Raw genomic sequence first — 15,068 nt, forward strand, 5'->3', positions numbered from 1 at the left:
AATGAAAGATGGAGTATACATTTAATAAAATTAGGGGAAAATGCCCTTTATAAAGGTACAAAAATTATTCTGAGTGTTTTCAAACAGTGATGTAATGAAACATTGACAATTTAAGCTTGAAGGGAGTAAAGCCTCTGTTTAGGCTATTAAGGAAATGTAATTTTGCCAAAAGAAGAACTTTTATTTTAAATAAATGTTCATTTTAAATCAGCCTACTTCAGTGTGATATGTTACCATATTATCATGCTTAACACTAAGAATTTGAATAATTGTAATGTGATGATCAGATGCAGATATCTAAATCAAAGAATATAGGTGGTTTGCGGGTGGATTATTTATTTTTAACAGTGGATTCGGGTGACTCAAAGTGCACCAGATTAATGAATTTATCTTTAAAATGTAAAAAAAAATCTTCTGGGGGGGCATGCCCCCGGACCCCCCTACAGATACCAAGCTCCACCATCCAAAAAATGTGGGAAACACATTAGGCTATATGATGATCTACAAAAATATACACATTTAATTATCTTATTATTAAAATACATTATTATGATTTTACCACCTCCGCCTCATTTTGAGCCAGGAAAAACCCTGAAATAGGCAATAGGTTTCTTGTAAAGGTATTACTTTTACTAGTAATTAGAATGGTATTTCAGTGCACTTCTAACTTTTGGGAGTTGATCAAAACAGTTCTCTTTTGGATATATAATAACAATGAGATATTCTGTAGCCTACTGATTATCAGTTTGTCGCATGTTTAGACCTTGTATGTGTGTTGCACAACACATGTTGCACTTGGCGATCACGGTGGGGATTGATATGGTAGTGGACCATGATGGTCATAGAAGAAGTGAAGGAGCAGTACCCCCCAATTATGGTGGGGTAATTCGCACTCTGATTACAGGGTATTGCTAAGTGATTCTGCAACATATAATAAGATAAAGAATAAGATAGTAAGAAAATAAGATAAATTTGAATGCTCATTTAGTCAAAAAGGCTCAGAAAGGTAGGAAAGACATAATTAAAATAGTCAATGTGACTACAGTGGTTCAACCTTAATTTTATGAAGCGGCGAGAATACTTTTTGTGTCCCTGTTTTATATTGAGTATGAGTCTTCCTATGCTTGTAAACACATCCCTGCATTTCACACGCATGCGTTGTGGTGCTCTTGTGAATGCGCGAATACATAGCATTTCATAGCTTAGGCCTAAAAGATGTGTTACACTAACATTAGAGGAATTGTCATAGCCACATCAAGGTGTCACAGAATCCACCACACCATCCTTCACGCCCTCAGCACCAGACTCTTACACACGCTCCCAAGTCTGCGTCTGCCAGTCTCCAGTCCTCCAGCCACTTCTATCCATAACCTGCAACAGATAAGACTTTCATTCCCATGCCAGTATCACCAGTTCTATCTGAAGTCGAGAGACTCACCTGCTAATAACCTGTGTCCTTAATAAACTCCGTTCAGATTTGACCTGTGTATGCTATCTTCTGATCCGTGACAGGGCATATCATTTGTACCACAAACCTTCGACACTCACAAAAACAATCATCATATAGAGGCAACAAATTTCATGACTCATTTTTGATCATCTCAGCTGTAAAAATCAATGGTAAAAAACGAATTTGCTTTTATTTTTGCTATTGTTGATTTTACTAAGAAGTTACTGTTACGATACTATTTGAGTATTTGTGGAAGACTGAATCGTTGCATAACTTTTATGCTTAATATTCTTGATATTCTGTCTAAAACTTAGTTTGAAAATAAAATAATTTAAATAAATATCACTTAATGAGGCTCTTTTTGCAAAATACTGGCTGAAGCAAGATCTTTGGGTCAAGTTAAACCACAGCACCCTGCAGAAAATCAAGCATAAACCAGCACAAATTCCTTGTTGGTCCAAGGTTAAAACTGGTATAGTGCTGGTCTGATAATACTACAGCTAAAACTGTTAGGAAAGAACTTAATTTAGATACAGTGCTGAATTTCTTATACAAAGATCCAGACAAAACTATTATTTTCATGGTAGCAGACCTAGCCATTTATTGGCTTTAAGACTACTTAATAGAAAATAAAAGTTCCTTTTATTGTGAACTATATACAGCTCTAACTCTGAATGTGAACCTACACCCTATACTTCCTTTTTATCTACTCTTACTCTTCCGCATCTGTCAGAATCAGACTCTTGAGTTCTTAGCATGATCTATATCACTTGTTGAATTAGAATCATCGGTCAGAGGTATGAGCAAGGGGAAATCCCCAGGCCTAGATGGCATACCAGTTGAGTTCTGCTTGACCTTCTGGGCCTAGTTGGGTTCATCTATGCTAGACATGATGCAATATTCAATTGATCAAGGATCCTTTCCGGAAAATATGAACATGGCTATTATATCTCTTCTGCTAAAAAAGATAAAGACTCTACATTATGTTATAGTTATCACCCACTTTCTACTTGGAGAACAGTGACCAGAAAAATAAAGCCGTCATTCACCTTTGTTCCATAATAATATGTTTTTATCAGGAAAGAAACCAATTCATTGTCCACAATGGGTTAAATGTAAAGTAAATTGATTTGGTGATATTTATGATGACAAAGGGCTAAAATCATTTTAAGATATTATGGCTCTCTTTAATTTATCAGGAACTTCCTTTTTCATGTGTCTTCACATTAGATCTGTGCTTTGTGCTTCAGATTCACAATTACCTGTACATCCCTTCCGAAAGATAATTCTTCTAACTGATAATTTTCTGTTATTTCTGCCTCAGTTATTTACTCTTTTCTCCTCAAAAACTCATACAAACCACTTTCCATATCAACTATCGGGTCTAAGGTTATCAGTGAGGACATACAAACTTTATTCACTGAGCAAATTTGGGAGACAATCACATCATTCTCGAAAAACCCAAATCATCAGATGATCCATTGGAAACTTCTGTACAGACTTTACCTGTCCGCTTTAAAACGTTTCTATATGTATTTGTCTCCTTCCCCGAATTGTAATTTATGTATGCAGAGAGCATTTGGTACATTTTTTTTTTTTAAATCTGGGAATGCTCTGCACTTTTTTCTTTCTGGTCTCAGCTTGCTCATGACATATAATTCCTGTTAGATATGGTTTTGACTCCAGAACTTTTCTTTCTACATAATTCAAAATAATAAATAATTATTCACTGCAAAAGCTTGCAATTCCTGTCTACCTGGTGGGTGGGTGGGTGGTGTGGGTTACACTTTAATATGTTGAATATTTTTTCTAACTGTATATTAAACTGACTACTCAATAAAAACAATTGTTTGTGGGGGGGTGGACAATCTAAGCCAGTGTCATACCCTTTTTTTTTCATAAATTAGCATTAAATTAATAATTAAAATTATAATGTAAAGGAATAATAGATGCACAGATAATCTTTAACAATGCAACTCCTAAGCATAACTGTTCGTCGTCTTTGTAACACTGCCATCCATTTACAGAGGTTTTTGTCACATATGATAACTTGTACTTAAAATGTTCTTCTTTGTTCACAGAACATATTTCGTCACAGAAGATTTGTCACAGCCACGTCATGGTATATGATACTTTGCACGACAAAGCTTTGACACCCACAACCAATCCACCATTGACAGGTTAGAGAGACAACCTATAACATATATTTGATTATCTCAGCTCTACATTTAATGGTAGGTAACTGAAAAAAATCATTCAATTAATCATATTATTATTTTACATTTACATTTATGCATTTGGCAGACGCTTTTATCCAAAGCGACTTACATTGCATTATCCTATACATTTATACATAGGTATGTGCAATCCCCTGGGATCGAACCCACAACCTTGCATTGTTAACGCAATGCTCTTACCACTGAGCTACAGGAAAGCCTGTAGCTACATTTTAAAGAGACAATTACTGCTTAACATCCTTTTTTTAATTTTGTATTTGTTTTAACAATATTGCAAATTTTATGAAGGTATTATTGTTACAATTCTAGACTATCGTTCTTGTTAAGTGATGTTAATTTTCACAACAATCACAATAATGATTTGACTTACAGATGATGGGGCAGTTCCAGATTTACCTTGTTGTTTTCTGGGCATTGCTTCTCATGACCACTTCTGGAGAGGATGACATAGGTTCACCAAAAGAGTGTGAGGATGCTCCCTTTGTTCCTGGGCACAATCTTGCTGGAGAGGGATTTGATGTTGTGACCATGGAGCGAAAAGGATCTTACGTGATCGACACGGAGAAATGGGATTTAGGAAACGGCACTTGTAAAATGCACAAAAACGATTACATGAATGGAATAAAACAGAAGCTACCAGCAGCAGTTGTGTTCTGGAGGACCTTGCCAAAGTGTTCAATGAAAGTCTCCAGTCAGATCTTTGAATCAAGTGAAGCACTGGTCAATGATTCATCATCAGCACTCTCAGACAGCTGGAAAGTTGGTTTAGATGTGAAGGCTGTTGGAGCTGCGGTCGGAAGCACTCATTCCAGGGAAGCGAAATTTGCAATGACAAAATCAAAAGAAGACAAATACAGTTTCACCAAACATGAAGTTGCATGCAGCTTTTACGGGTGAGAGAGTTGGGTTGCTTTTCCTCATAGAATGACTTAAAAAAAAAAAAAAATCCTTTAATTGTAAATTGCTCCCTCTTTGATTCCACTGAATTCAAACGTATTAACAATTTATTTACAGATATGGTCTAGCTGAAAATCCTCCTCTTCATGCAGAGTTTCTTGAAGCAATTAAATCACTCCCTGCATCCCACGATCCAGACGCCTACCGCAACCTGATCACCACATATGGCACTCACTTTACCACAGGTGTCAAGTTAGGGGGGAAAATGAAAGCCATAACAGCCATCAAAACATGTCAGGCAACAGTGAGTGGGCTTACAGACACTGCAGTGAAAGACTGTTTGGATGTAGAAGCCTCTGGTTCATACAGTGTAGCAACTGTGAAGGTAGAGAGCCATTTTTGTAAAGAACTGAAAAAGAAGATGGGCACAAATCAAAAGTTCAGCACCATGTTCAGTGAGCGTCAGACAGAGATTATCGGAGGAAACATAAATGGAGAAGATCTGCTTTTTGCTGGTTCATCACACCCAAATACCCTTAAGACCTGGTTTGAGTCTTTGAAGAGCCTCCCTGACATTGTGCACTACTCTCTGAAACCCCTCCATTTCTTACTGAGTGAAAAACACCCTGCCAGGAAAGGACTGAAGAAAGCTATTGAAGAATACATAATAAAAAATGCCCTCATGAAGGTTTGCTCAGAGTCTTGCAAGATTGGCAGGAAGTGCAGTGCAAGAGACCGATGTGCTTGTGTTTGTGTAAGTAGTCAAATTATAAAGTCTAACTGTTGTCCAGCTGAAAAAGGACTTGCCAGCCTGAAAGTCTACAAACTTAGAGCCAAAGGTCTGTATGGAGATATATTTACACAAACAGATGGTGCTGTATCAGTTACATATGGCACACAAAACAAGCGCACTGAGACTATTGATAATAATGACAATCCAAGTTGGCCAGAAACATTTGAGTTTGCTCCTATTAAGATTAGCATGGCCAATAAACTAACTTTTGAAGTGTATGATGCAGACAGCTACTGGAACAGCGACCACCTTGGTACATGCTCTCTTGAACTTAGAAGTGGAGTTGTGAGTGACGCTTGTGTTTTTAAATATGGCACCTTCTTTTTTACCTATGAAGTGAAGTGTGCTCCCAGTCTAAATGGCCCACAGTGTAATGAACACAAACCTTCTCCAATGGCTTCCCCTCTGGCTGACATTTTCAGCTCAAGAAATGGTGTTCTGGTTAAAGACATGCCCAGGCTTGAATCAGCTCACAACTTCTCAAATAAATTCAAGAGTGCTTATGGACAACAGATACAGCTGTAGGATTTTAGTAGGATCTCAAATCAGGCGTTATGCATTAAAGCCATAATCTTGCAACGCTTCCTGATAATCAAATGCTTAAAATGCTTAAGTATAAACTTTGCTCAATTCTTTTAATTCCAATTACTTGTCTTTGTATTTTGTTTTATTAAAGCATTCATAAAACCTGATTTGTGTGATTTATTTACTTTTTGGGTAGAAAAACTTCCCAAAACTGCTAAAACTGACAGTTGTTCTGCAAAATATCTGTATTTAAAACCTTCTTCCTGGAGTGTTTGTGGTTATGTTTGTGGTTATTTGAATAGAATGATTAATTTGAATATAAAATCATATAAACTTAATGAGACACCTTTTGCAAAAAAAAAAGTCCTTTAAGCAAGTTCAGTCACATGCTTTGTGTCAAGTTAAATCAGAGCTATCAGGGGCCTGTACCATGATGGTAACAAACTCGGGGTTACAGGATTAGTTTTGAGTTGACGAAACAAAATCAATCCATTCAGCCTTTGTTGGTACCATGACCCTGATCATCAACTTGCTGTGTGAACTCAGGCTTTGATCCTGAGTTCATGAAGCACATGCACGTGTAAGTGTGACATCAATAGTGAACACTGTACTTATTTTTTGGATGTTAGTACATAGTAGTTATAGACACCTATATAAAGTGGGACCTTTGATAATGTACATAGGTATTAAAGTGAACAGCTTACATGTAGTCATTTTTAAAGATTTATTTGTCAATTCCAAATCATATTTAAATTAAATATTATCAGTATATATTTATATTCATTTAAACTAAATGCTTAATAATAATTGTTGAACTAAAGTTGCTTCGGTTAAATGGATTATAGGTATAATAATAATATAAATCATAAATAAATCATATAAAATAATTATAATAAATGATCATTGCTAAAATTAAGACAATTCTGTGTTTTAAAATCTTTACTATGTAGTGACCTTTAATTTGGAGCAAGATAAACTGGGAGTGACGTCAGACATGTCACTTTGCTCACAGCTGATTGGTCTGAAGACATGGACCACACATGGGCCAACACTAGCCCAAGTCTCAGCCATTTAATAACCATAACAGGGCATGAACTGGGCCAGAACTGGTTTTAATAGTGGCGCCAATTCTCAGCCATTAATAAATCATATCAACACCAGCTTTTAACCAGACCCTTATCCATTTAATAACCCACAACTGGCCCTGAAAAGAGACAGAATAGGTTTTATTTTTGGTACAAATTATCAGCCTTAAGTAAACCAAAACACAGCCAAACCTGCCATGTGTGGCAATGATAGCACAGCATGATCACGGCAAAACACATCCCTAATGTTGGTGGGAGGAGTGTAGCCCAGATCAGTCCATTGATCATCTGGCCCAAATCAGGCCATATAAATGTATTTTTTCCCACATAGGAAATTTACCACAAAGAATGACGGCCCTATAGTGGCCCAGATCTGGATTTAAGACTAGGACCACACATGGGCTATAACTGGCTCGATTCTCAGCCAATTAATGACCCATAACTGGCCCTGCACTGGGCCTGAATAGGTTTTAGTATTGGTACAGATTCTCCAGAAGATTTGGATTACAGCACAATAATTTAATACTTTTATGATAATTGTGTGTTTGTGGTGTATATTTTACACCACATGATAATGGTAAAATTATCAGAGAAATTACAGTTCTTTTCATTCTTTTATAACTTGTAAATTCAAAGATTAATTTTAAACAATATTACACTTTAAAAATTTTAACTGATTTAATCTCTATGATCATTTCACCATTAACGTGGTATTTTATTTATTTTGTTCACCATGAAGTACATAATTTTATTATATGTACCAGTATGAAAACAGGCCCAGTGCAGGGCCAGTTATGGGTTATTAAATGGCTGAGACTCGGGCCAGTTATAGCCCATGTGTGGTCCGAGTCTTAACCCTCTGAGGTCGAAAAACGCGCCGACGCGTTTTGCTGGATTTTTTTCACATAGCAGTAACATAAACTTAAATTACTCCGTCATTTATGGTTATACAGAAAAAAGAAATATAAAAAAATTATCTGTGATATTTCTACTTTTGTATGTGTCCACTTACAATCAAATCAAAACATTGTGCTTTTGTAAAATAAAGAAAATAAACAGGGTGTGCGTTCTGCCTCTCCGTCGCGGTGAACTTTTTTTTCTTGAGCACGTCTATAAACTGAAACAAAACTCAGCGAATACTTCTCACACATTTATGAGCCATATACCTTTATACACATTTAAGTGTGTACTTTTAAATGATTGGATTCAAACTGAAAACAAATATTCTCTGTTTAAGTAATTTGTATAAAACCAACAGGATGTCCTGTATCTCAAACGTTTGCTAATTACTTTTTAATTCGACACGCCCACTCGCGCAAAAGAGATTCACATGCAAATCTCCACATGGAACGCGAACGCCCTCGTTACCTCAAACACAAAACACCAAAAAACTTCACAAGTCTCTGCTTTTCGTCGAGTTTGGAAGACACGTCTGAGCTTACATTGGATTTACCTAAGAAGAACGCGATTTGAAGACAAGAAAGATGTAAGGTAAGAAATTCTTACTTATTAGTTTATGGTATTGTTGCATAAACTTCACATTGCAGTTGAACTGTTGCTAGATATATGGTGAATATTATACTATTTGTATTGGTACATTCGTGCCGCGAGATGTTTCAAAAGTGGTGGGGACAATATCGACCTTAGAAAATAGTGGTGACATGTCCCACCCGTCCCACCTGTCCCACCCGCAAATTACGCCTATGAGCGAAATAACGTTACACAAAACACTCGTTACAACTAACAGTAAACAAATATATACACACCTTTTCAGTCTGTGCTTAATAAACAGGTACACTGTAAATCCGTAAAACTATTTGATGAGCTGTCAAAGTGCGTGCTCTCACTTTCATTTCTGCCGTGATCAGTAACGTTAGGCCAGTCGCTCTGGAGAGTGTAAGCTGGATCAAGAACAGTGTGTGAGATCCATCCTCGAGTAACAACGAGAGTAAATGAAGACTGATATGTTCATTCTGACATCCAACAACAAAACACCTCAATCCTTAGGAGACATTCTTGTCTACAGCTGCTCAAGCGTCGAAACAATGGAGGACTGTGTCCCACTCCCTCAGGGTGGGTCTATGCTCAAACTGCAGTGTCAATCAACAGTCGTGGGAGGGGCCTGTGCAATTCTATGTCACATTGCATAGAATCTGAGAACAGCTCATTCTGAGACAGTGCTTATGATTTATTGAGATTGTAAAAAAAACCACTGGGTTTATTTTTATCATTTTAGGGTGGTTTTGCTCACACACTGCCAACACACATTTATGTTCAAACACCATGTAAAAGTGAATTTTGCATAATAGGTGCCCTTTAAGATGCGTTTAAGTTAATCTGATCAAAAGTAGATGCATTTCCATTCACACCTGGTCTCATTTGTTCACTTTCAACCACTTCTGTTCTGATTTCTTTGAGGGGAGAAATTTCAGCAATGAAAACCTCAAGAAGCTTTAACCTCAAGTTTTTTACGACATTGATATTAAATGCTCATTGATGCTGTGTTTCAGGTAAGGTGCGTTTGAATGAGAAATGCCTTCAAAGAATGGATCTCACAAAACTACTGTATACCACCAGAGAGGAAATCAGATGCTACACGTCATTATTTGCACTACTTTGTTACTGCTTGACATTTTCTGCAATATTTTTTTTATTGTGATTACACTGTCTGTCTGGTACATTTGTCTTGTAGTGTGTGTGTGTGTGTGTGTGTGTGTGTGTGTGTGTGTGTGTGTGTGTGTGTGTGTGTGTGTGTGTGTGTGAGTGTGTGTGTGCGTGTGCGTGTGTGTGTGTGTGATTTTTTTTATTACATTTTTATGTAGCTTCTTAAAATGATTGTGTTTACATACAATTTTACCAAAATATTTAACAAAACAAATAATGGCAAGAGTACTGTAAAAAATATAATGAAGTATAACAATGCATAAAGATAACAAATATTTTATGCCAGGTTTGGCTGTGTTTTGGTTTACTTAAAGGGATAGTTCACTTTGAAATTAAATTTTGGTATGTTTTAGCTTACCTCAAGGGCATCCAAGATGTAGGTGTCTTTTTTTCCGCAGTAGTTTCAATTTTGATATTTTTAGGTCATGGAGGATGCACAGTGAAGTTGGATAGAATCCAAAAAATACATAGTGACAATAAAATACTCTCTTATTTGGGCCATAACATTTAGAGTTTTAGCTGTTAATCACTGTCATTTGTAAGGAATTTGGGAAAAAAATATTTGAACTGACTTCAGTTGTGTATAGCCTGTAGACTGCTGCCTTGCCATAGCATATTGGCTTTCCATTTACAGCAGAAGTGGTTCAGACAACATGAACATTTATTGGGTAGAATTCACTCAAATACTCTTAAAGGTACAATATGTAAGATTTTTGTAATAAAATATCCAAAGATCACTTGCACAGTGTGATATATTTCCTGCAGTTGTGTACTTACAATATCCCAAAAGTTCCCAAAGATTTGCAATTTCAGAGAAATTCATATTTTAAATAATGGCTTGTCCCTGGACCTGGTCATTGTCGCCTGTCAATGACGTAATATTTGCGTTATCCCTGGTTTCCGCTCGTACGTACTGCTATAGTAACCATGGCGACAGACTTGGACAACTTCGTTATGTCTAGCGGCACGCTCACGCTGTTGTTGTTTCCTTCCAACATTATGGACCATGGCAAGCAGACTTTGGGACAAAAGGGAACTAAAACAAGGATCAATATCAGTGTGGCGTTTGCGAGATGCCAAGAGCTCCACGTCCGCGACTAACTTCGACTTGACAGAGACGCCGCTCTTGCATGCACTTTATTAGACAGGTGAGCAAATGTACATAAAACGAATCAATGTTATATAGCTCAATGTGATGAAATATTAGAGTATGATCAGTATGTTATTCTAATGTTGATCTAGCTTACTGCTAGTCTCATACAGCCAACAAACTAACACATAGAATAACATAACTTCAACGCACTCAAATGCAGTTTAGTGTGATCTTGCAAATTGAGTACATGCATTTTACTCCTTAGGTCTTCCTAACACACACGTTATGCCCTCTTTGATTTTATGTTGGTTAAGTTAGTGAAATATTTGGTTTTATACTCGGTCACAAAAGTGACCGGTGGGAAACACCATAGTCAGAATTCATACAAATTCTTCAATTAGACCTATTTACAAAACACATTCCATGACATCTATAACCTCGTTTTGTCACTTCATGAAGGAGGCTAAGTGAGGTGAAAAGGTTGTCATGTACAAAGTTACACCCTGGAGGAACTTCTGCTTGTTCGGCTAGACCCATAGCAAATTTTTTCTGGCCCAGCTCCGGGCCACACAATCACTTTTCCCTCGCCCCATGTACCGCAAAGAATGACGGCCCTGAAGTGGCCCGGAACTGGATTAAAGACAAGGGTAACACATGGGCCATAACTGGCCCGAATCTCAGCCAGTTAGTCACCTTTAACTGGCCCTGAACTGGGCAAAAACAGGTTTTATTATTGGTACCAATTCTCAGCCATAAGTTAACCATATCGACACCACCCTTTAACCAGAAACCCCAAAACTGAGCCATAACCCAGCCTAATCTTACCCAAACCATGTGAACAAATAAGGCACAAGAAAATTCAATTCTCAAAAATAGTTTATTTAACAATAGGCACAAGCCAATAATAATAAATTATTATTATTTTCACATTTTTTTTAGTACATTCAAAGCTTAACATCTTATTACCACCTCAAAGTACATTTAATTTCAAAATGTTCTGGTCTGTCTTAAACAGTATGCGGGGGCGCTCGCAGGCGAGTGCAGAATGAATGGCGCTATACCCCTCAAAATACACTTTTCTCAGGATATAATTTTTTGTCTAGTAATTTGAATGTTGTATTCGAAAGGAGATGCAAAGAAATTACACACTGCTGGGTGTTAGATTTTTTAGAGTCACTCATTTGCTTTAAAAAGTATTTTAAAATGTCAATGACGTCATACATATCGTACGACCAGATATACTGCTTTACGGCAATCCTTCAGTCGCTTTGGTACTTTCGCGCTCTGCACTTTCAGTCATTCACTGACCAGTCAGCGTTCATTAGCAGAATGCTAGCGTGTTATGGGCAACAACAACTCAACCTGTAAGAAATCGAAAGGACATAAGTACTCGTTCATTCAATTTTCGACCTATAACCCATGTTGAACTTGCAAAACCTACAATAAAATCTGAGATTTCTCAACGGCAATCGGGTGAAAGAGACAAATTTAGCCATCTAGCCCCATAGACTCCTATTCAGTCTGCACTCGCCTGCGATCACCTCCAGCAGAATTCTAATGGAACTGCAACCAAGATCGATACAATGGGGCTAATAGGAAGTGCCAAGACTCTCCGTAGACGGGCTCTGGGGGGAACAGGAATGGGGGGGGGGGGGGGGTGTCACACCCAGAGCAGCGGGCAGCCTTTGTGTGGCGCCCAGGGAGCAATTAGGGGTTAGGTGTCTTGCTCAAGGGCACCTCAGTCATTTCCCACCGGTTCTGGAATCGATCCAGCAACCTTTGGGTTACCAGTTCAACTCCCTAACCACTAGGCCATGACTGCCCAAAATACTTATAGCGGCCTAAATACTTATAATTGTCCAGTACACAAAGTATGGCCCATAATCGCTACACTGATCTGGGCCACACACCTCCCATGCACAATCGGCCCAAATGTTGTCTGCCGTCATGCATGCAGTGCCATCATTGCCACACATGGCCCACAGTTGGCTGACATGATCTGGGCCACACACCTCCCATGCACAATCGGCCCAAATGTTGTCTGCCGTCATGCATGCAGTGCCATCATTGCCACACATGGCCCACAGTTGGCTGACATGATCTGGGCCATACACCTCCCATCCACAATCGGCCCAAATGTTGTCTGCCGTCATGCATGCAGTGCCATCATTGCCACACATGGCCCACAGTTGGCTGACATGATGCATGCCAGTGCCGGCAACACGCCAGCAGTGCCATGATGAGGCCACATTTGGGCCTCATTTGGGTCACGTACATCTAAGTAATGTAGTTTTGATAGTAGCTAGTTTATTATTTGCATTTACTGCTGTAGTAATAGCCTATTTCCCTTTTCTGACCTCAATAGTAACAGCCGAGTTTGGTGACAAAATTACTACAGCAGGACAAATAAAATATTTACTATATTATTCAAATATGTATTTATAAATATATCTTTCTTAAATTTTTTTGGTATACCCATGCCTTCTACACCAGTGTGTTTTTGTGTTCACTTGTTTACAAAAAGATTACAGAATGATAACATTACTAAGCTGATAAGATGTAGGCCAAATTTTTATGATTAATGGTTAGTCATTATTATCAATTAATTTGACCAACGTTCTAAAGCATTGCTAGAGAAAACAACTGTAAATTAATCTGAAGTTTATCATTTATGATAACCTTTGATAAAGTAAAGGTTGTCAGAAAGATTTTCAGTTGAGTCAGTATAAAGCAACATTCAAAGCATGCAATATGCAACTCCAAGTTCTTATGTTGTCTTGAGCTATCAGCCTATAATTTAAAAGCTATTTTGATAATAGCCTCAGACAACTTTGGGAGACAGAATAAAAACACAAGAATATATTATATTTATTTAAACATGCAATAATACACATTTAAAAAGCTTAATCTCAGTCATTCGTGAGAAATGAACAGTTATAGGAGTAGATCTGAGGCGCTCAAGCTAATCATTTCTGTTTCACTCGCTTGTATTGGTCGCCCCACCCACGCAATAGTCTCGTGATATTCATGGTAGACATTGGAACCAAATATTTCATGAACCGAATATATTGTAACACCGGGACTCCTTCTTCATGTCCGGTGACTGTATTAAGCTGCTGCTTAACAATTGATAATGCTTAACAATTGATAATTTCAATGGGAGAAAATGTGAAAATGCTACAGTGAAATCAGTTCTATTTATGATAACAATAATGTTAGGTCTCTTTTTTTTTAAATAAGCTTTTGCTGTAAAACATTGTAAAAAACTTTTTAGATATAAAAATTATTAATTGTATAGCTTACGTTAACACACGTTTTCCTCTAAAACAGCCGGCATTTCTAAATGCCCACCGTGTCCTGCGGCTCGTGTCGAGCCACTCTCAGTGACGGGGACCGCCACTTGCTGTGCGCTTCCTGCCTGGGCCGGGACCACGCAGACCACGCGCTCGCTAACGGCGGCTGCCGTGAGTGCGAAGCATTGCCTCTCTCGACCCTGCGGGCTTGACAGGCTTTGTTTTCCAACGAGTCCGCCCCTCCGATGCTTCCTGTTGGGCCGCGCCGTAAAAAGCGCCATTCACAGAGGCCACCCGACACTTCGGTGTAACAGTTCCACTATTACAGAATGTAATTTTCCTCCCGGCCACTAGGGTCACCGGGGAGAATGTTGTCGCTAGGACATGGTTTCTCTAAAGTGAGGGAGAGGAGAGGAAGAGGGGGGAAGTTAACAGGTGTAAAGGGGAGATGGTGATTGGCATGGGAGAGGGTATCCCATTACTGACCTGTATTCAATGTTAAGTGAATTTATTTTATGCTTAACTGGTGATGTTTTGACATATTGCTAAACATTGAATGAGTACTGATATGCTCTTTGTTTGGAGTCTGTAGAAAACGCCTGCAGGAATGAGTAATGTGGATACATAAATGACTGAAAGGACTGTGAGTGAAAGGAGATACTGATTTTTTTCCTTGCATCATTGTGGATTGGATGTGTGTTGCTTGGACTCGGACTTCTCTCACGATTTCCTTCAGAGACTTGGCCCACATCTTTCAGGCCCCTTTGGACTCTTATCAGATAAGTTGTGCTTCAATGTGATTGTCTAAGTGATGGTATCCAGGGAACTGAGAAGCATTCAACAAATGGGAAATACTTGAATATTACTATTGTGTCCATCTGAGATTGAAACAAGTGGCTTATGATTGTCAAAGTACAGTGTATTTTGTTTTCTTTTGGGGTTTTGGTTTTCAATGTTTTGTTAATTCATATGTCTATTTTGGGAGTTGTCATTTTCACTGTGCTATAAAGCAATATAAAGTAAGTCAGATG

At 38.1% G+C, this 15,068-nt stretch overlaps 1 protein-coding gene across 1 annotated transcript; it reads left to right on the plus strand.

The window, feature by feature from the left end:
- Positions 1 to 3,566: 3,566 nt before the first annotated feature.
- LOC309510332 (perforin-1-like) lies at positions 3,567 to 6,069 on the plus strand. The gene is made up of 3 exons (XM_082185065.1): positions 3,567 to 3,684; positions 4,060 to 4,580; positions 4,702 to 6,069. Exons 1-3 carry the CDS (start codon positions 3,682 to 3,684, stop codon positions 5,900 to 5,902), a joined length of 1,725 nt encoding a protein of 574 aa, XP_082041191.1. The 5' UTR covers positions 3,567 to 3,681; the 3' UTR covers positions 5,903 to 6,069.
- Positions 6,070 to 15,068: the final 8,999 nt, after the last annotated feature.

Source organism: Leuciscus leuciscus (genome assembly GCF_965113295.1).
Source record: "Leuciscus leuciscus genome assembly, chromosome: 12".
Lineage (NCBI taxonomy): Eukaryota > Metazoa > Chordata > Actinopteri > Cypriniformes > Leuciscidae > Leuciscus > Leuciscus leuciscus.

Excerpts from the sequence above, each read along its gene's own strand:
- LOC309510332 (XM_082185065.1), top strand. Across the intron at positions 4,581-4,701 it reads GTTGCATGCAGCTTTTACGG|ATATGGTCTAGCTGAAAATC; the intron begins GTGAGAGAGTTG and ends ATTTATTTACAG.